Source organism: Tachyglossus aculeatus, chromosome 14 (assembly GCF_015852505.1).
Source record: "Tachyglossus aculeatus isolate mTacAcu1 chromosome 14, mTacAcu1.pri, whole genome shotgun sequence".
NCBI classification, from domain to species: Eukaryota; Metazoa; Chordata; class Mammalia; order Monotremata; family Tachyglossidae; genus Tachyglossus; species Tachyglossus aculeatus.
Genome location: NC_052079.1, coordinates 15,516,328 through 15,539,585, shown reverse-complemented (window position 1 = coordinate 15,539,585; position 23,258 = coordinate 15,516,328). Strand labels below are relative to the sequence as shown.

The following is a 23,258-nucleotide window of genomic DNA, read 5'->3' as shown; positions in this document are numbered from 1 at the left end:
ACCCAACAGTGGGCTCACAGTCTAAAAGGGGGAGACAGAGAACAAAACCAAACATACTAACAAAATAAAATAAATAGAATTTATTGTACAATCACTGTGCTAAATCCTGGGGTAGGTACAGTGGCATCAGATTTGACACAGTCCCTGTCCCACCTGGGGATTACAGTCTAAACCGGAAGGAGAACAGGTACTTAATCCCCATTTTATAGATGAGGAAACAGGCACAGAGAGGTTAAGAGACTTGCCCCGGGTCACACAGCAGGCAAGTGGCTGACAGGATTAGAACCCAAGTCCTCTGATTCCCAGGCCTATGCTCTTTTCTGTGGCCTGGTGGAAAGTATCTCGATCTCGTCTATTTCGCCGCCAACCTCTAGCCCACATCCTACCTCTGGCCTGGAACGCCCTCCCTCTTCATATCCGACCCACGATCACTCTCCCTACTTTCAAAAGCACGTCCGCTCCAAGAGGCCTTTCCTAACTTAGCCCTCATTTCCTTTTCTCCCACTCCCTTCTGCACCGTCCTTGCACTTGGATTTGCACCCTTTATTCACCCCTCCCTCAGACCCACAGCACTTTTGTACATATCCATAATTTATTTATTGATATTAATATGTATCCCCTCTATACTGTACGCTTGCCCGCTCCCTTCTGCACCGTCCTTGCACTTGGATTTGCACCCTTTATTCACCCCTCCCTTAGACCCACAGCACTTTTGTACATATCCATAATTTATTGATATTAATATGTCTCCCCTCTAGACTGTACGCTTGTTATGGACAGGGAACACATCTACCAATTCTGTTATATTATGCTCTCCCAAGCCCTTAGTACAGTATTCCACACACAGTAAGTGCAAAATAAACACGATTGATGGATTGAAGAGTGTGAACCTGGGAATAGGAGGACCTGAGTTCTAATCTTGGTTCTTCCACTAGTCTACTGTGTGGCCTTGGGCAAGTCACTTCACTTCTCTATGCCTCAGTTACCTCATCTGTAAAATGAGGATTAAGACTATGAGCCTCATGTGGGACGTAGATTATATCCAACCTGAGTCACTTGTTTCTACCCCACTGCTTGGTACAGTGCCTGGTACACTGTAAGCACTCAACAAATGCCATAAAAAAAGGAGGTGGTTAAGTTCATTACACTTTAACCCGTGCATGTTTGTTCCATTTATTTGGATAAATGCAAGGAAGGGATTTCCTTGATCAACGGACCACTGTACTGCTGATACTCAAAACCAAAACTCTTCGGAAGGTTATTTGGTGCCACTTGATTCTAGTTAAACTCTATGTAAAGTTTCATACAAATGATCCCATAATAACGACATTAATAATAATTTCATGAAGTGCTCAATGGCCTGGATGAAATCTCCGTCAAACACAATATTTCCCTTTTGCAGCCTGACATTTGATATCGCCCTAGAGCTCAGGGCTTTTCAGAATAATAATAATAAAAAAAAAAACCCAACAAAACACTGAGAGGCAGTGACTCTATTTATACTTCCAGACGCTGACTGCGGTTGCAATTTGTACAGTTTGGTTGAACACAGACAAAGACTGTTAAACTCCAGAGCAAGTCAGATTCCTTTACTGTTTTAACACGTCTTTGCCGTGGTGTTATCAAGCATACCCAAATCTGGGAAATAATGCTGAAGTACCAGTTTGGCTATGCTCGTACTTCTGAGGTAAAAGGTACAAAAGGCGAAAAGGGGGAAGGGAAGGATAGTCTGAGGGCGTTAGAGGGTGGAGCCAAGACCTGCGGGTAAGGAATCTTGGGCGATATTCTTGGCTCCACGGCTGACCCAGGTCTGACCTTGGGCAAGTCAGATAATCCCCCTGTGTTTCAGTTTCCCAATTTCTAAAGAGGCCTAATACCAGCTGGTTTTCTCCCTCACGGGGTGTTGGGAGGATTAATGAGATAACGTCTGTCCGGCGTTCCAAGCAACCAGACGAGAGAGAGGTCGTGCGTATAATTTTCTTCTATTTGGATTATTTTAAGAGGAACGACAGTAGCAGTGGCCTTTGTGAAGTGCTTACTTGCGCCAAGTACTGTGCTAAAGGCTGAGGTAGATCCAAGATAATCAATCATGTTTATTTAGTGTTTACTGTGTGCAGAGCACTGTACTAAGCACCTGGTAGAGTACAATATGACGGAGTTGGTAGACACGTTCCCTCCCCATAACGAGCTTACAGTCTAGAGGAGGACCAGTCCACAGTCCAACTGGACGTGGTCTCTGTCCCAGAGGGGGTTCACAGTCCAAGGGGGAGGGAAGACGGGTGCTTCGTCCCCATTTTGCAGATGAGGAAACTGAGACCCAGAAGTCAGGCGACTTGTCCAAGGTCACACGGCAGGCAGGTGGCAGAGTCGGGATTGGAAGTCGGGTCTCCTGACTCTCAGTCCTGTGCTCCGCTGCTTTCTCCTTGCTTTTCAATAGGAAAAGTTTAAAAGGACAATTTGGAGGAAAATGTGTACCAAGACTGTACATTCCGCGGTCAAAATAAGGGCTGCGGCAGGAAGTGGACTCCAGCAGATGTCCATCTTAAGACCCAGTCCCTCACACAGCTGCCCCCAATTTGCCTCCCCCAACACCCTCAGGAAGAAGGGGCACGGATGGGTGGTAGCAGGACCCGTGCTTGAACCACCCAGAAAATCAGCCCACCCTCTGATCCGCTCAGTCTGTCAGTCAGGTCAGTCAGACACCTGTATTTATTGAGCACCTGCTATGTGCAGAGCACCGTACTAAGTGCTCGGGAGAGCACAATACAACAATAAACAGATACATTCCCTGCCCACAGGGAGCTTGCAGTCTAGAGGGGGAGAAAGATATTAACATAAATAAATTACAGATATAATAAAGGACAGATGTCCCCTTCTGCACCCCGAAGTGGTGGGGGTCAAAGACGCACAGCTGCACCCACAGCACGGAGCTCCGGGCCAATTGACACTGTGGCAAGTACCCAGGAGAGCGGATGAAAATCCCTTCCGACGTTCCTAACCTGCCGGCCTGTTCTTCTCCGTCCAAGGGAGAGAGCGGGATTCAGCCTGGGAAGAACAACTGCGGGAAACAAGCTTTCTCTCCTTGGGAGCTGCTCCAAAGCCCCAAGGGCGCCCGTCATTTGCCAAGTGACATCCTGGTTAGTCCCGGATGAGCTCCTTCCCTCAGAGGTAATTCCCAGAGAAGAAACGATTCCCCAAGGCGTCATCTTCAACAGCGCCTTGAACTCTTGACTATCTGCGCTCCTCCCTCTGTGAGGGAGGATAGAAGGTAACTTGTACTTCCCAAGCGCTTAGTACAGTGCTCTGCACACTGCAAGCGCTCAATAAATACGATTGATTGATTGATTGGATGGGCTCAACCTTCTAGCCATTGCTGGGAGGGCCTCGTGCAAACTCCTGTAAACCTCTCGACCCACCTGTGCCCTCCGAGCCGCGGCTGGATCGTCGAAGCCGCGGATGGGCTGTCAGAGAAGAGGTTGTGTCATCCCAGCAGCTGATAATACAGTGTTCTGCACACAGTAAGCGCTCAATAAATACGATTGAATGAATGAATCCAAGCAGTGGTTCGCCTGGATTTCAAACATATTTATTGAGTGCTGTGTGTGCAGAGCACTCTGCTAAGCAGCGGATATGTCATACGAGCAGCGGATGGGTCGTCCAAGCAGAGGATGGGTCATCCAAGCAGGGGATGGGTCGTGCAAACAGCGGATGGGTCGTCTAAGCAGCGGATGAGACGTTCAAGCAGTGGATGTGTCTTCCAAGCAACGGAAGGGTCGTTCAAGCACCAGATGTCTAGTCCAGGCAACGGATGTCTTGTCCAAGCAGCCGATGGACCGTCCAGGCAGCAGATGTTCCGTCTAAGCAGGGGACATGCCATCCGAGAGGCAGATGTGTCATCCGAGCAGTGAATTGGCCAACAAAGCAGTGGTCCTGCCATCCGGGCATCACAGCTGATAAAGCACCATCCCACGCCACATGAGATATTTTTGAATTTTCCATATGATTTTCTTTTCTGGCTCTTCCGAGCCTGGAGGTGAACCAGGTTATTAAGAGCTAATGCTGGGGAGTAGGATGAAGGGGTGTGAGGGGTGGGGTGGAAGGGGTAGTAATGGTTTCTGAGAGCAGAGCACAGGACTGGATACTTGGAGACCTAACAGGAGGAGAGTCTACACCACATTACTGCAATTTGGACAAGCAGAAGACCCAAAACCCTTTACATTTAAAAACGGAAAGTCAAAATGCAAACAAAAAGATGATCAAGGGGCAAATTAGAGCAGAATAAGAGACTGTATGATTCTCCCTTCAATAAAAAGAAATAAAATATCTTCTTATACCTTCCTTTAACGTCACCCAACATTTCACATCAACACCGACCATATGCCTGAGGGAAATAGCTGAGAAAAAGTTAGAGGCCTTCGAGTCACAATACTTGAGCTGCTAACTGTTATGCAAATTCTGGTTTCGACCTTTCATTTTCACATAACTAACCAGGATGAACTGCTATTTCATCTCTGAGTCATAAACCGAAAGGAACAAAGAAACAGGAAACCTGTCCAACTTAATTCTGAGCCAACACCTTCCAAGTTCTGCAACAAAAATCAGATTTCTCATTTTCTTCATTTCGTTCACCCACGAGAATGGATTCCTCTGGGCTGTGTTTACAGCTTGGAAAAGCAAATCGGGCTGGGTACAATGTCTAATGCTATCACTTCGCCTCTAGACAAAGGGCAGGCCGAAGCCTTTTCAGGTTGGAAAGAATCTAAGAAAACAAAGTTTTCAAGAGTCCTCAGCTTTCGCATGTCCTGAGATTTGAAAGAGCTAGAACCTGGGGATTTGGCTATTACTTACTCAGCCTAAACAGGGAAGTTTGGGAAATTCATTTGGGGAAATAAAAACCATATTAGCAGGCTACCGATGAACAGGTAGGTAACCCTTGAGGGAACCAAACACGATTTCAATCGATCGATCAATCAATGGCATTTATCGAGCACTTACTCTGTGCAGAGCACTGTATTAAGCACTTGGGAGAGTACAACACAGTAGAGTGGGCAGACTCGTTCCCTGCCCACAACGAGCTAAACTGATGAACTCTGCCATCAGATCTTCCTTCCGCCTAGCAGCTCATCTTCAGATAGTCTTCCTCCACTGGACTGTTACACCGAGTAATTCCACTTAATATCAAAAATGACTCTCTACTTTAAATAGCTCTCACTTGGGCCTTTTCAAAACCTGGAAAGCTGGAAGCTTGCTTTTGTGAGGTAGTCAATACAAATTAAAAAATGTTGATAGTCAGTTACCAGTGGCAGGGCCCTGCTTTCTGAATGACTTCTGAACTGATGAAATGATGGCATTTATTAAGCGCTTGCTATGTGCAAAGCACTGTTCTAAGCGCTGGGGAGGTTACAAGGTGATCAGGTTGTCCCACGGGGGGCTCACAGTCTTAACCCCCATTTTACAGATGAGGTAACTGAGGCACAGAGAAGTTAAGTGACTTGCTCCAAGTCACACAGCTGACAATTGGCGGAGCCAGAATTTGAACCCGTGACCTCTGACTTCAAAGCCCGTGCTCTTTCCACTGAGCCAAGCTGCTTCAATAATAATGATGGCATTTATTAAGTGCTTACTATGTGCAAAGCACTGTTCTAATCGCTGGGGAGGTTACAAGGTGATCAGGGTGTCCCACATGGGGCTCACAGTCTTCATCCCCATTTTCCAGATGAGGTAACTGAGGCACAGGGAAGTGAAGTGACTCCTCAAAAATCTCCAGTGGCTACAAATCAACCTACTCATCAGGCAGAAACTCCTCACCCTTGGCTTCAAGGCTGTCCATTACCTCGCCCCCTCCTACCTCACCTCCCTTCTCTCCTTCTCCAGCCCAACCCGCACCCTCCGCTCCTCTGCCGCTAATCTCCTCACCGTGCCTCGTTCTCGCCTGTCCCGCTGTCAACCCCCGGCCCACGTCATCCCCCTGGCCTGGAATGCCCTCCCTCTGCCCATCCGCCAAGCGAGCTCTCTTCCTCCCTTCAAGGCCCTACTGAGAGCTCACCTCCTCCAGGAGGCCTTCCCAGACTGAGTCCCCTCCTTCCTCTCCCCCTCCTTCCTCTCCCCCACATCCCCCTTTCCATCCCCCCAGCCTTCCCTCCTTCCCTTCCCCACAGCACCTGTATATATGTATATATGTTTGTACGTATTTATTACTCTATTTATTTATTTATTTTACTTGTACATATCTCTTCTATTTATTTTATTTTGTTAATATGTTTTGTTTGGTTCTCTGTCTCCCCCTTCTAGACTGTGAGCCCACTGTTGGGTAGGGACCGTCTCTATATGTTGCCAACTTGGACTTCCCAAGCGATTAGTACTGCGCTCTGCACACAGTAAGCGCTCAATAAATACGATTGATTGATTGATTGATTGCCCAAAGTCACACAGCTGACAAGTGGTGGAGCCGGGATTAGAACCTCTGACTCCAAAGCCCATGCTCTTTCCACTGAGCCACACTGTGATCTTATATAGTGCCCTAGTATATTCTATGTCATCGGTATATATATTATATAATACATATACAAAACAATAATATATTATTTTATACCATTGTGCATATTATATACATACAATACATATACAAACACACATATACAAATTATCCTCTGTCTCTCCCATTAAGGGCAGAGATCACATCTTCCTACTCTGTTGTACTGCACTCTTCCAAGCGCTTGGTACAATGCCCTGCACACAGTAAGAACTCAGTAAATACCACTGACTGATTGGGAAAGTGAATGATTTACAGAGGCACACAGTTGTGAGAGGCAGTGAGACATAAGAGCAACAGCACAGGGCTGGTAGTCGGGAAGCCTGGTTTTTAATCCTGGTTCCACCTTTTACCTGCTTTGTGACCTTGAACAAGTCACTTAACTCGTCTGTTCCTCAGTTGCCTCGTCTGCAAAACAGAGATTAAACGGCAGTTCTCCCCTACCTCTAAGACAGAGAGCCCCATGCAGGGAAGAAATCAGGGCCAGTGTGATTATCTTGTGCATACCCCAGCATTTAGCAAAGTGCTTGGTTGATGGTGCAGACCTGGGAATCAGAAGGACCTGGGTTCTAATCTCCATGGCGCCACTCGTCTGCTGTGTGACTTTGGGCAAGACACTTAACTTCTCCGTGCCTCTGTTCCCTCATCCGTAAAATGGGGAATAAGACTGCGAGCCCCATGTGGGACAGGGACTATGTCTAACCTGATTAGCTTATATCTGCCTCAGTGTTTAGTACAGTGCCTGGCACATAGTAAGGGCTTAAAAAATACCATAAGAAAGCACTTAATAAAATACCGTAATTATTACTACTAGTTGGAACTTCCCAGCAGTTTGAAATCAATACATAAAAACATGGACCCATATTAAGGTCTGCCTGTGCCCTGGGTCAAGGCACCCCATGTAGAGGGATGAGCTGATTCCCCAGTGCTTAGAACTGTGCTTGACACATAATAAGCGCTAAACAAATACCATAATAATAATAATGATAGCATTTATTAGGCGCTTATTATATGCAAAGCACTGTTCTAAGCGCTGGGCAGGTTACAAGGTGATCAGGTTGTCCCACGGGGGGCTCACAGTCTTCATCCCCATTTTACAGTTACTGAGGCACAGAGAAGTTAAGTGACTTGCCCAAAGTCACACAGCTGACAATTGGCGGAGCCAGAATTTGAACCCAGGACCTCTGACTCCAAAGCCCATGCTCTTTGATGCCATCATCATCATCACCTGACACCTGGCACAGATCCCTCCTGCCAATTTGGACTAGGAAGGCATTAAAGAGTCATTCAGCTGATTGCATTTACTGAGCATTTACTGTACGCAGAGCACTGGACTAAGCCCTTGGGAGAGTAGAATCACTCCCTCAAGTGTGGCCCAACTCGGCTCCGGGGCTTATTAGCCGTGAATTTCAGCTCCTTAAATTTTTTTTTTTTACGGTATTTGTTCAATGCTATGTGCCAGGCACTGTACTAAGGGCTGGGGTAAATTCAAGATAATCAGGTTGGACACGATCCATGTCCCATATGGGGCTCACAGTCGTAATCCCCACTGTGCCGGTGAAGTAACTGAGGCACAGAGAAGTTAAGTGACTTGCCCAAGTCCATTTCTCATTTGTCAAATTGTGGAGTCGGGATTAGAACCCAGGTCCTTCTGACTCTTAGTAGGCCCACACTCTAACCGCTAGGCCATGCTGCTTCTTAATGATTCAGCCCTGCCCCTCCTGGCAGCCAACACGGGACAGTTTTCTGAAAATCCAGTGTTGATGTTTTGTGTCTTCTGTAAAGTATCCTGTGGCTGCAAAATAGCATTAAAACACAACTGTGCACCCAGAAATCCACACACACACACACACACATCCACTCATCTTCTTTTTACAGGAACCGACATATTTCAGATTTGGAGCTTGTTATTGTCAACACAATCTCGATTCCAAGTCAAGCCAGCAGAAGTCACTTCATTCATTCATTCAATCGTATTTATTGAGCGCTTACTGTGTGCAGAGCACTGTACTAAGCGCTTGGGAAGTACAATTTGGCAACATATAGAGACGGTCCCTACTTCGATACTCTCCTCCATCCCCCAGCACTTATGTGCATATGCTTATACTCCTATCATATTCTCTATTTGTAATTTATTTATTTTACTGTCAGTCTGCCTTGTAGGTGGTAAACTCCTTGTGGGAAGAGATCACACCTATCAACTCTGTTGTATTGTTCTTTCCCAAGTGCTTGGTACACAGTGGGCTTTGATTGCCACTTGTATGGATTCTCCAGTAAGTCAGTTAATCATCATCACTGAGCGCTTACTATGTGCACAGCACTGTATTAAGCACTTGGGAGAGTACAATATAACAATATAACCGACACATTCCTTGTCCACAACGAGCTTACAGTCCAGTAAGCCATCCTGACTCCTTCCTGCCCCTCCATCCCAACTTCTGGCTTGCCACATTCTGCGCCCCAGACTTGTTTTTCCCGTCTTTCCCAGTCCCTCTCCCCCAACTCCCACACCATGGGGGGCAGGGAATGTGTCTGCTACATTGTTATATCGGGATCTCCCAGGTGCTTAGTACACTGCTCTGCAAGTGCTAAATAAACACGATTGACTATTTTAATTCTTTTAAATTGTGGGTTTTAAAAAGGTTTGAACAGAGAAGTGCCCGCTAAGGGGGAGGCATGCCCAAGCTTCACCCTGCCCAGGAGGGGCAGCCCCGACTTCGCACACACTCTCGGGCCTTTGGTCGGTTTGAGGGTCCTGGAGAACCTTTCCAGTTTCCGACCCCTGCTTTGGCTGCTCCCATCTAAGTTTCTCCCTGCAGGAAAATGCGAACTGACAGCAAAACTTCTTTCTGCCGTAAAATTTCCTTCAGGGTTCAAGAACTTGGTGCTTTCGCATTTCAGACGCTCCTATTACTCCTGCAATTGCTTCAAATGCCGTGAAAAAAACCCACCGGTGCAAAATTGTGAAATCAGTATAACAATGATTGCCGAGTCACCGCCCCACGCCTCCGCCATGGAGAACGGGAACGTGGAATTAGGAGGATTTTATGAACTCTGCTTGGCCCTGAACACCGGGTATACCCAGTCTGGGCTTCCATCCTGACAGAGAGGGGAACAGGGCATTCCAAATCTTTGGATCAACCCATCGGATGCTGCAACGCTGCTTAAGGAGAAGCAGCGTGGCTCAGTGGAAAGAGCCCGGGCTTTGGAGTCAGAGGTCATGGGTTCGAATCCCGGCTCCGCCAACTGTCAGCTGTGTGACTTTGGGCAAGTCACTTCACTTCTCTGGGCCTCAGTTCCCTCATCTGTAAAATGGGGATGAAGACTGTGAGCCCCCCGTGGGACAACCTGATCACCTTGTAACCCCCCAGCGCTTAGAACAGTGCTTTGCACATAGTAAGCGCTTAAGAAATGCTATCATTATTATTATTATTATTATTAAGGACACGGTTTCTTGAATGCTACAAATGCCCACCGGCGAATTAACCCTCTCTCAACGCAAGCCGATCTGCATCCAGAGAGGCTGGAAGGAATTCATTATATTGAACTCTCCCACGTGCTTAGTGCAGTGCTCTGCGCATAGTAAGCACTCAATAAATGCCACTGATTGAATAATAAAGGACCTGGGTGGGCAGGAGGGCTTAGTGGAAAGAACACTTTACCCTAAGAGACTCCTTGGCATCGGGTTTAAAGCACTCGATCACCTCCTACCTTAACTCCCTGATTTCCTACTACAAGCCAACCCTCCCACTTCCCTCCTCCACCTACTCAATGAACCTTGATCTCATCACCGACCTCTCGCCCACGTCCTGCCTCTGCCCTGAAACGCCCTCTCCCTTCATATCAGACGGACGATCACTCTCCCCTCCAGCAAAAGACATCTTTATGTCTTATTAATATGTCTTATTAAAAGGACATCTCCTCCGAGAGCCTTTGAAAGTACAAACTCTTTCTCCCACTCCCTTCTGCACCGCTCTTGCACTTGGATTTCCACCTTTTTATTCACCCCTCTTTCAGACCCACAGCACTTGTGCACATATTCATAATTTATTTATTTATATTAATGTCTCTATTCCCCTCTTTACAAAAAGCTCATTGCGTTCAAGAAACACGTCTACCAACTATATTATATTGCGCTCTCCCAACTGGTTAGTACAGTGTTCTGCACGCAGTAAGTGCTCAATAATAATGATGGCATTTATTAAGCACTCACTAGGTGCCAAGCACTGTTCTAAGTGCTGGGGAGGCTACAAGGTCATCAGGTTGTCCCACAGGGGGCTCACAGTCTTAATCCCCATTTTGCAGATAAGGTAACTGAGGCCCAGAGAAGTTAAGTGACTTGCCCAAAGTCACACAGCCGACAATTGGCAGAGCCGGGATTTGAACCCATGAACTCTGACTCCAAAGCCCGGGCTCTTTCCACTGAGCCACGATGCTTCTCGATAAATATGATTGATTGATTGACTGATTGAACACAGACTTGGAAGACAGAGGACCTGGGTTCTAATTCTAGCTCCATCCCTGGTCTGTTGTGTTACCATGAGCAAGTCATTTCATTTCTCTGTGCCTCAGTTTCCTCACCTGTTAAAATGGGGATTAAAACCTACTCTCTCCTACTTTGACTGTGAGCCCTGTGTGGGATAGGGACTGTGTCCAACCTGATTATTTTGTATCTGCCCGAGTGCCTAGTACTGTGCTTGGTACAGAGTAAGCATTTAATAAATATTATTATTATTACGAGAATCATAAGTCACAAAGTGTAAGGAGAAAGAGAGCTTGTTGGTATTTATTTTGTTAGTATGTTTGGTTTTGTTGTCTCCCCCTTCTAGACTGTGAGCCCACTGTTGGGTAGGGACCGTCTCTATATGTTGCCAACTTGGACTTCCCAAGCGCTTAGTACAGTGCTCTGCACACAGTAAGCGCTCAATAAATACGATTGATTGATTAGTGGAACCAGGTTGGAGTCTTTTTTCACTCAGCAATAAGTCCTTGGGCAAGTCATTTAATTTTTCTGTGCCTCCGTTTCCTCATCTGTAAAACGGGGATTCAATAAGTGCTTGGGCAGGTCTTTTAATTTCTCTGTGCCTCAGTTTCCTCATCTGTAAAGTGGGGATTCAGTCGATACAAGCAAATCAGTTGGACACAGTCCCTGTTCCACGTGGGGCTCGTAGTCTCAATCCCCATTTTATGGATATGGTAACTGAGGCCCACAGAAGTAAAGTGACTTGCCCAAGGTCACACAGCAGACAAGTGGCAGAGCCTGGATTAGGATTCATGACCTTCTGACTCCTAGGCCTGGATTTCATTCACTACACCATGCTATGTGGGTTGGTAGGGTGGGGAGACGAGAGAGAAGCCAGAGAAGGTCTCCTGGAGGAGATGTCTTTTCAGGCGGGCCTTGAAGATGAGGGGAGCAGGGTTCTGCCCGATATAAAGAAGGATGGACTTCCAGGCAGAAGTGAGACTTGAACAACCAACAAATCACATTGCCTGAGTACTTAGACCCTTCACAGGCTGTTTGGAAAAGGCCTCGATAGGCCCATACATCAAAGTGGAAAGTTGATGAAGAAAGTTAAAAGGGAACTGAGAAGAGGAAAAGCAGGAAGACAAAAAAAAAAAAACCAGAGACAGCACTGGGTCACATGCTTTTCTTCTCTTTATAAGCCAAAGAGAGGAGGATTTTACTAAGGATTGACTTCTCTTGCAAATCTTAGATTTCACCCAGACATATAACAAAGAAGGAAGAAAATGCAGACATGGTGGGCTGGGTTAGGTTACTGATACTTTTTTATGGTATTTGTTAAGTGCTTACTATGTGCCCGGGCACCGTACTAAGTACGGGGGTAGATACAAGTGAATCAGGTTGGACATAATTCATGTCCCACCTGCGGCTCACAGTCTTAATTACCATGTGACAGATGAGGTAACTGAGGCCCAGAGAAGTGAAGTGACTTGCCCAACATTACACAGCAGACAAGTGGTGGAGGCAGGATTAGAACTCAGGTCCTTCTGCATCCCAGGCCAACGCTCTATCCACAGGTCCACACTGCCTTTGTACTTCCCTAAATAATTTGGATCTATGGAATTAAGACGACATCCTACACAACAGGCAAGATTACTACCAAGAGGACATCTACGGAGAAAATGACATTCAACCTCTTTCAAAACTTTACAATATACCACACGACTAGTATCCTTGTTACCAAGCACAATAAATCCTGTCCTACAACAAGCAACAGGGTCTGGTTTTCGTCCGGACACTTCAATTTGCATTTTCTCTAAGCAGTAGGAAATATAAGGAAGCACCGCAGATCAGTAAACCTTGGGACTCGGACATTCCCTTGAGGAGGGAAGAGGATGTCATTATTCTGCCTCCAGAGTTTTGGAATGCAGCTCTACAGGTTCGCAGTGACGGGGGGAAAAAAATACGTATAAACCTAATCACCATGTCCTAAATGTCAGTCTGACTCTTTACGTTTCAGATATACTCTTTACACTTGTCAGCTGTGTGACCTTGGCCAAGTCACTTCACTTCTCTGTGTCTCAGTTACCTCATCTGGAAAACGGGGATGAAGACTGTGAGCCCCACGTGGGACAACCTGATTACCTTGTATCTACCCCGGTGTTTAGAACAGTGCTTGGCACATAGTAAATGCGTAACAAATACCAACATTATTATTTCAGATTCTTCCCTCTTGCAACTGATCAAGTGTCACTGGAACATTGCTTGAGAAGACCAGTAGACGCTTCCACGTCGAGGATGCGCTGCACTATTGCATTTGTCCCTTGTTGCACTGTTGCATTTGTTATCCACTGTGCCCTGTGTTTAAATTTCTAGCCCCCTTGTTGTCGTGATCTTCTTGAGGTTTCTGGTTAATCAATCAATCAATGGTGCTTATCGGGCACCTCCTATGTGCAGAACGCTGTGATAAGTGCTTGGGAGAGTACAATTCTATAGAGTTCTGGCCCTCGAGGAGCTTGCAGTCAGCCTACAGTTCCAAGACAATCAGCCCGTTTCTGATTGTTGTTCATCAGAATTAATTACCTTTAATTAATTCATTCGTTTATTGAGTGCTTGTTGTGTGCAGAGCACTGTACTAAGCACTTGGGAAAGGGCAATACAACAATAAACAGTGACGTTCCCTGAGAGGAGCTTCTGCTTCATGGGAGGGTTTGCTGGGCAACCACTGGCGGTTTTCCTCAAAACCGATGCCATGTTGTCTGCACCCTCGACCTTGAGTTTCCCCAAGGACACACTCGCCCTTTCAATTTGGTTCTCTGCCTCCTCGGCAATCCATACAGGATTAGTTAATGTGCATACCCAGGTCACAGGATTCAGTGACAGTGTTTAATTCTGCCAGTCTTTGTGTGCACTGTTTTCCAGCGGTGTGACAGACAGGTACACTTGATCTTTTTCAATCCAATTACCAGTCCATCATCACCTGCAGGTCTTTGTGGGTGGGCTTCCAGAGCCCCTTCATTTCTTTCTAGGGTCTCCTGTATCTATCATCAAGGTCTATTGATGATGATGCCTCCTTCAACATGGCTAGGCAGGCTAAGCTGAACAGAATGGGACCAAGTTTTACATCTCTCCTTTACTCGGTGATGGAGGGAAAGGTTCTCCCAAATCTTACACAGCCAGTGTAATACACACACTCTCACAAACACGGATTTTTGTTCTCGAAGACACCACCTGTGGTGAATTTCACAGGTAAGCACGTTGTATGTCTGAAAGGTCAATGCGGGACCCAGTTGCATGATGCGCTCACAAAGGCCGACTCTTGTGCTGTCATCTTTGAAGTCTACATTGTCGGGGACTGTTTTCTCTTTTGTCTTTTTTTTTTCCCCTCTCACTATCCATGTGACTTAGCTGAGGACTAAGCCCCTTTTTCCACTCCTCCGCTCCTCCCCATCGCCCCCCCCGCCCTGCCTCCTTCCCCTCCTCAGAGCACCTGTATATACGTTTGTACAGATTTATTACTCTATTTTACTTGTACCTATCTACTATCCTATTTATTTTGTTAATGATGTGCATTTAGCATTAATTCTGTTTGTTCTGACGACTTGACACCTGTCCACATGTTTTGTTTTGCTGTCTGTCTCCTCCCGCTAGACTGTGAGCCCACTGTTGGGTAGGGACCGTCTCTATAGGTTGCCAACTTGTACTTCTCAAGTGCTTAGTACAGTGCTCTGCACACAGTAAGCACTCAATAAATACAATTGAATGAATTAATGACTATCTGGAGACGGCAGCAGACAAGTTCCTCTGGCTGGGAACACCCCCCCAACCACCCTTCATATCCGACAGACAATTACTCTCCCCCTCTTCAAAGCCTTTCTGAAGGCACATCTCCTCCAAAAGGCCTTCCCAGACTAAGCCCCACTTTTCCTCATCTCCCACTCCTTTCTGTGTTGCCCTGACTTGCTCCCTTTGCTCTTCCCCGCTCTCTCCTTCTCTACAGTCTCACATCTCTTCCTGCCTCCTGGCAATCTCTACACGGATATCCCACTCAAGCTCAACATGGCCAAAACTGAACGCCTCATCTCCCCTTCCAAATCCTCTCCTCCATCTAACCTTTCTACTACAAGTGATAATTTTATTTGGTTTATATGTTTTGTTTTGTTGTCCATCTCCCCCTTCTACACTGTGAGCCCACTGTTGGGTAGGGACCGTCTCTATATGTTGCCAACTTGTACTTCCCAAGCGCTTAGTACAGTGCTCTGCACACAGTCAGGGCTCAATAAATACGATTGAATGAATGAATGAATGAACCACCATCATCCCCATCACTCAAGATGATAACCTCAACTTCCAAGGGGAAACTTGATTATACTTAGTAATTAGTAACAACAATAGGATTGATAAAGCACCTTCTGGATGCAGCTCACTGTACTTGGCAAAGTACAACAGAATGATGAGACACATTACCTATCCATAAGGAGCTTATACTCCTTATACAGGGACGCTATCATAAAAATATGTGCAGCATTTACAATCAATTTATTTTTCCTGGTCCTCTAGACTGTAAGCTCATTAATCAATCAGTGGCATTTATTGAGCACTTACTGTGAGCAGAGCACTGTAATTGAGACTGTGAGTACCATGGGGAACAGGGACTGTGTCCAACCTGCTTAGTACAGTGCTTGGCACATAGTAAGCACCTTCCCCACAGCACCTGTATATATGTATATATGTTTGTACATATTTATTACTCTATTCATTTATCTTACTTGTACATATCTATTCCATTTATTTTATTTTGTTAGTATGTTTGGTTTTGTTCTCTGTCTCCCCCTTCAAGACTGTGAGCCCACGGTTGGGTAGGGACTGTCTCTACATGTTGCCGACTTGTACTTCCCAAGCGCTTAGTCCAGTGCTCTGCACACAGTTAGCGCTCAATAAACACGATTGATTGATTGATTATTAACATTATTATTTAAGACCTTCAATCAGTAATCCTAGTCCCACTGTTCTCCCAGTAAATCCCAGCTCACCAGTTTCTTTCCTCTCCAGTCTCACACACCAGAAGCAGCGTGGCTCAGTGGAAAGAGCCCGGGCTCTGGAGTCAGAGATCATGGGTTCAAATCCCGGCTCTGCCAACTGTCAGCTGTGTGACTTCGGGCAAGTCACTTAACTTCTCTGTGTGCCTCAGTTACCTCATCTGTAAAATGGGGATTAAGACTGTGAGCCCCCCATGGGACAACCTCATCACCTTGTAACCTCCCCAGTGCTTAGAACAGTGCTTTGCACATAGTAAGCGCTTAATAAATGCCATCATCATCATCACCACCTCACTTCTCGTTCCAGCTAATGTCAGCCGGTGGCACCTGCTTGATTCACTGAAGCAGTTGACAATTATTTGCATGTCTTTCTGGGTGTGCGCCTCCAGGGCATAATCATCAGCACGGAGCCGTTCTTTAATGACGGTCTCTAGGATTCTGGACTCTGCTTGCAATCTGTCGGAGTTAGAAGTTTCCCAGAGGTGCTGAGGTGAATTCTGACATCTGCATCCAAGCCTATTGTTGTGTCTTGAAGCGTAAATGTGTAGAAATAACTGAACAAGATGGGACCCCCGCCAGGGAAGCAGTGCGGCCAGTGGATAGAGCACGGGCCTGGGAATCAATCAATCAATCAATCAATCGTATTTATTGAGCGCTTACTGTGTGCAGAGCACTGTACTCAGCGCTTGGGAAGTCCAAGCTGGCAACATATAGAGACAGTCCCTACCCAACAGTGGGCTCACAGTCTAGTAGGGGGAGACACAGAACAAAACCAAACATACTAACAAAATAAAATAAACAGAATAGATAGGTACAAGTAAAATAAGATAGAGTAATAAATATGTACAAACATATATTCATATATACAGGTGCTGTGGGGAAGGGAAGGAGGTAAGATGCGGGGGATGGAGAGGGGGACGAGGGGGAGAGGAAGAAAGGGGCTCAGTCTGGGAAGGCCTCCTGGAGGAGGTGAGCTCTCAGTAGGGCCTTGAAGGGAGGAAGAGAGCTAGCTCGGCGGATGGGCAGAGAGGGAGGAATCAGAAAGTCGTGGGTTCTAATCCCAGCTCTGCCACTTGTTTGCTGGGCTGGGGCCCTGGGCAAGTCACTTCAGTTCTCCGCACCTCCGTTAGCTCATCTGTAAAATGGGGATTGAGACTGTGAGCCCTACGTGAGCCCACTGTTGGGTAGGGACTGTCTCTATATGTTGCCAACTTGTACTTCCCAAGCGCTTAGGACAGTGCTCTGCACACAGTAAGTGCTCAATAAATATGATTGATTGATTGACAGGGACTGTGCCCAACCCAATTTTGCTTGTATCCACCCCGGCGTTTAGTCCAGTGCCTGGTACATAGTAAGCACTTAACAAATATCATTATTGTTATTATTGTTATCTCTGTTTACTCCAGAGCCAATGGGGAATGGAACAGACAGGGCACCCTTAAATTTACTCAATCAAATTTATTGGAGAAGCAGTGTGGCTTAGTGGCAAAAGACCGGGCTTGGGAGTCGGAGGTCACGGGTTCTAATCCCGCTTCTGCCACTTGTCAGCTGTGTGATTTTGGGCAAGTCAGTTCCCTCGTCTGTAAAATGAGGATGAAGCCTGTGAGCCTGACATGGAACATCCCGACTGCATCTACCCCAGCGCTTAGAACAGTGTTCTGCACATAGTAAGTGCTTACCAAATTTATTATTATTGTTATTGAGCACTTACTGTGTACACAGCACTGTACTAAGCATTTGGGAGAGTACTGTATCATAATAAACAGACACAATCTCTGCCCACAACGAGCTTACAGTCCCAGCCAGCCATGCCATTACCAAGTAGTCTCTTGTAGAACATTTCAGAGCAGCCGACTGTGTTAAATACTTTTTTTTTTAATGGTATTTGTTAAGCGCAGAGTATGTGCCAGACACTGGACTAAGCACTGGGGTAGATACAAGCTAATCAGGTTGGATATACTCATGTCCCTCATGGAGCTCACAGTCTTAATCCCCATTTTACAGATGAGGTAACTGAGGCACAGAGAAGTTTAGTGGCTTGCCTAAAATCTGACAAGTGGTGGAGCCAAAGACTGGATCTCCTGATGTCATTTTTTTTTCAATGGGACTTATTAAATCCTGACTATAAGCCAATCACTGTATTTAGTAGTAGGGTAGATACAAAATAATCCAGTTGGACACAGTCCCTGTCCCACATAGGGCTCACGCTCTTAGATCCCATTTTAGAGATGAGGTAACTGAGGCACAGAAAAGTGAAGTGACTGCCCGAGGACACGCAGCAGACAAGCGGCGGAGCTGGGATTAGAACCCAGGTCCCCTGAGTCCCAGACCCAGACTCTTTCCACTAGACAACACTGCTTCTTTATTCAGTGTTCTCATAAGATCTACGAACACTTGTCTGTTGCATGACCTGTTTACCTTGTATCTAATCCAGCGCTTAGTAGAGTGCCTGACGCATAGTAAACGTTTAACACATACCAAATAAAAAAGAGGTAATTTGAATATTAATAATAATAGCAATAATGATGGCATTTGTTAAGTGCTTACTATGTGCAAAGCACGGTTCTAAGCGCTGCGATAGACACAAGGTAATCAGGTTGTCCCACGTGGGGCTCACACTCTTAATTCCCATTTTACAGATGAGGTCACTGAGGCACAGAGAAGTTAAGTGACTTGCCCCATGTCACACAGCTGACAAGCGGTGGAGTTGGGATTAGAACCCACGACCTCTGACTCCCAAGCGCATGCTCTTTCCACTAAGCCATGATGCTTCTCAGCGTAAAGAATTTGAAAGAGTGACAGGCACTGCCAGCAATAAGCACACCAGTGTGACCATAAACAACCTTTTACAGGCACACAATGTGGAATAAAGGGTGTTACAACTTGATCTTTTTAGCCACACCTCTCTCTAAGGACTGAATATTTTCTCAATGTCAGTCTCGTCACCTTCTGAAATGAAGGGCAGCCCAGGAGGGTGCTGTCTTTGTTCCTCTCATTCCCTTTTTGCAGAGCAATGCTTACCTGTTTAAAAAACTAAAATTTCCCCACCGGGAAAATCTGAAAATCCATGTTATTTTTTAAATTACATAAATGTTTAAGTTCCGCAAACTCCTGCTTCATTTGGAGTATCTTTTCCTCGATTTGCCATGATCAAACCCGGAAGAAAAATCCCCCTGTTAAACCTGAATTCCAATTTCTCCCCCAGGCTGTAAACGATCTTACCTGTAATAAACACGGAGTGTCTGCAGTTCTTCTTCTAGTTTCTGATACTGTTGAATGGCCATTTCTCTTGCTCGCTCCATGGTCGACAGTTTTGCCTGAAAGTACATAATTGACATTTTTAAAAAGCCACGAGCTATTTTCATTTTATTTGGAACTCAGTGCCGCTCTGTGAAAGGCAGTCATATGGGCAGTTTGGAAATTAATGCCGTTTTCAACAGTGACTCATGCTTAACATTAAAACCCTTAAAAGTTCTGGGGAAATCAACACGTGAAAGGCTTACGGAAGGATAAGGACAGATGTGTTTTACCACCTTGCTCCATTCACAATTTCGATCTTGTTTAACTCGCAGCTGGCTATTAAGTATTCAAACACGGCCCTCAAAATATTTCATTTTAGACTTGGCAACCAGAAATGTCCAGAGCTAGGTTGGGCTGGTGACTTTGCGCAGATATACTGTTGTTAAAGGTATTGGTTAAGTGCTTACTGTGGGCCAGGCACTGTACCGGGTTCAAATCCCGGCTCCGCCACTTGTCAGCTGTGTGACTTTGGGCAAGTCGCTTCACTTCTCTGGGCCTCAGTTACCTCATCTGGAAAATGGGGATTAAGACTGTGAGCCCCACGTGGGACACCCCAATCACCTTGTATCCTCCACAGTGCTTAGAACTGTGCTTTGCACATAGTAAGCGCTTAACAAATGCCATCATTATTATTATTATTACTAAGGGCTGGGGTAGATATACGCTGATCAGGTTGGACACAAACCACATCCTTTATGGGGCTCACGGTACGAGTCCCCATTTTACGGATGAGCTATCTGAGGCTCAGAGAAGTGAGATGACTTACCCAAGGTCACGCAACAGACAGGTGGCGGAGCCGGGATTAGAACTCAGGACATGCTGATTGACAGGCCCGTGATCTACCCATTAGGCCACTTTGCTTCTCTAAAGACATATGATGGGGAAAGTGCCATCAGATGACCATTGGGCCTTCCCAGACTGAGCCCCTTCCTTCCTCTCCCCCTCATCCCCCTCTCCATCCCCCCATCTTACCTCCTTCCCTTCCCCACAGCACCTGTATATATGTATATATCTTTGTACATATTTATTACTCTATTTATTTATTTATTTATTTTACTTGTACATATCTATTCTATTTTATTTTGTTAGTATGTTTGGTTTTGTTCTCTGTCTCCCTCTTTTAGACTGTGAGCCCACTGTTGGGTAGGGACTGTCTCTATATGTTGCCATCTTGTACTTCCCAAGTGCTTAGTACAGTGCTCTGCAATCAATCAATCAATCAATCGTATTTATTGAGCACTTACTATGTGCAGAGCACTGTACTAAGCGCTTGGGAAGTACAAATTGGCATCACATAGAGAAAGTCCCTACCCAACAGTGGGCTCACAGTCTAAAAGGGGGAGACAGAGAACAGAACCAAACATACCAACAAAATAAGTAGGATAGAAATGTACAAGTAAAATAAATAAATAAATAAATAGAGTAATAAATATGCACCCAGTAAGCGCTCAATAAATACGATTGATTGATTGATTGATTGATTGGGGAAGGGGGAATCCTAGGCACTACACTGTTGCCACTCAACTCCTCAACCCCTACTCCCATGCTTCCCGTGGGGCAGGGACAATATAACAGAATTGGCAGACGTGTTCCCTGTCCACAGTGAGCTTGCAGTCTAGACAGAGTGTAATCAATCATTGGTAGTTGCTGAGGGCTTACTGTTTACAGAGCACTGCACAAAGCACTCTCTAGGCTGTAAGCTCATTTTGGGTAGGGAATAAGTCTGTTTATTAATCAATCAATCAATCATATTTATTGAGCACTTACTATGTGCAGAGCACTGTACTAAGCGCTTGGGAAGTACAAGTTGGCAACATATAGAGACAGTCCCTACCCAACAGTGGGCTCACAGTCTAAAAGGGGGAGACAGAGAACAAAACCAAACATACTAACAAAATAAAATAAATAGAATAGATATGTACAAATAAAATAGAGTAATAAATATGTACAAACATATATACATATATACAGGTGCTGTGGGGAAGGGAAGGAGGTAAGATGGGGGGATGGAGCTCTTACGCTCCCAAGTGCTTAGTAAGGTGTTTTGTCCACAGTAAATGCTCAATAAATACAATTAAAAGAATGAATGAATTGGGAGAGGGCAACGTAATGGAGTTGGTAGACTGTTCCCTGCCCACAATGAGCTTACAGTCTAGAGAGAGTGTAATCAATCATATTTACTGACCACTTACTGTGTGCGGAGTGCCGTACTAAGCACTTGGGAGAGTACAACATAGAGTTGGTAAACATGTTCCCTGCCCACTTGAGCTTACAGTTTAGAGAGAGTGTAATCTATCAATCAATCATAGTTATGGAGCACTTACTGCATGCAGAGCACTGTACTAAATGCCCGGGAGAGTACACTATAAAAGAGTTGGTCGACATGTTCTCTGCCCACAGTGAGTTTATGGAGCCTGTGGGAAATACTGAGTCCATTCCAAAGGTTTTATTCATACGAAAGTTGAGTTGCAGCACAGATTGTTTCTTTTGTTTTAAAAAATTGAGAAAACACTGTTGCATGTCTTTGTAATTCCCCAATTGAAAAAAGGTTCAAACTTGAGCCTTCCAAAGCAGGGTGAGAATAGTCTGTATTTACATAGCATTTTCCAATGAAGAGCTTGAAGTTTTCACTGATTTTTGAGCCAGATTCTCAAAGTCCAGAAGATGGACTCTAGCTGTAATTTACAGCCAAAATTTATTTATATTAATGCCATCTCCCCCTCTAAAATGTAAAACTTACTGTGGCAGGGAATGTGTCCACCAACTCTGCTGTATCGTTCTCTCCCAAGTGCTTAGAACAGTGTTCTGCATACAGTAAGTGTGCAATAAATGCCACTGATTGATTTGCTGATTGATCGAACCCTCTGGCGTAGAACATATCTGTAATTCATTTATTTATTTCTATTAATTCCTGTCGGCCCCTCTAGACTGTACACTCATTGTGGGCAGGGAATGCATCTGTTTATTGTTATGTTTTACGCTCCCAAGTGCTTAGTACAGTGCTTTGCACACAGTAAGTGCTCAATAAATACGATTGATGATGATGATGATGTTTTACTCTCCCAAGTGCTTAGTACAGTGCTTTGCACACAGTAAGCGCTCAATAAATACAATTGTATGAATGAATGACTGAAAGAACGAGGCTATTCCAAGGGCAAGCAGTGGTGTGGACCTAAGGACAGGTCAAGGGCAACAGCTCATCATTTTCCCAGGGCTGGAAGATGGTTCCTGTAGAACTCCTGGGAATCAGCTGGAAGTTGGGCTCTGAGCGTAGTCACACAGGCTGCGTATTTACTGAACGCTTATTATGGGCAGAGGACGGGAAAGCAGGATCCAGTAGAGTTGGTATATGTGATCCCTGCCCATAAGGAGCTCACAATCTAGGGTGGGAGAGACAGACCTTAAAGTAGAATACATGTAGAGGAAGTAGGAGAGTATAAGGATATGAACATAAGTGCTTTTCTTTCAATCTTATTTATTGAGTGCTTATTGTGTGCAGAGCACTGTACTAAGCACTTGGGAGAGAGCAATAATAATAATAATAATAATAATAATAATAATAATAATAATGATGGCATTTGTTAAGCACTATGTGCAAAGCACTGTTCTAATGGTGGGCTGTCAGGTGAGAAGGGGGAGGGAGCGCCAGGTCCAAAGGAGGATGTGGGCAAGGAGTCGGTGGTGTGGGGCAGATGAGATCAACATACAAATGAAGCACCAACCTTAGAGCAGTGGGGTGCGTGAGTTGGGTTGTAGTAAGAGTTCAGCAAGGTAACTACAGCACTACAGAAAGAAAGCAGATTCAGTGTCTTGAAGCCAATGGAAAGGAGTTTCTGTTTGACGCAGAGGGCAACCACTGGAGGTTGTGGTGGAGTGGGAAGATATGGACTGAGTGGTTTTTGAGAAAAATGACCCAGGCAGTAGA

General features: G+C 45.4%; 1 protein-coding gene across 3 annotated transcripts in view; it reads right to left on the bottom strand.

Moving 5' to 3' along the window:
- MIPOL1 (mirror-image polydactyly 1) overlaps window positions 1-23,258 on the bottom strand; it is a 220,038-nt gene that overhangs the window by 65,539 nt on the left and 131,241 nt on the right. For all 3 annotated transcript variants that reach the window (XR_005453861.1, XM_038756380.1, XM_038756381.1), the window contains exon 10: window positions 19,256-19,350. Coding sequence is in view for 2 of the 3 variants with exons in the window: in XM_038756380.1 (XP_038612308.1) it covers window positions 19,256-19,350 (95 nt within the window). In the remaining variant the exon portion in view is untranslated. The remainder of the gene's footprint in view (window positions 1-19,255; window positions 19,351-23,258) is intronic.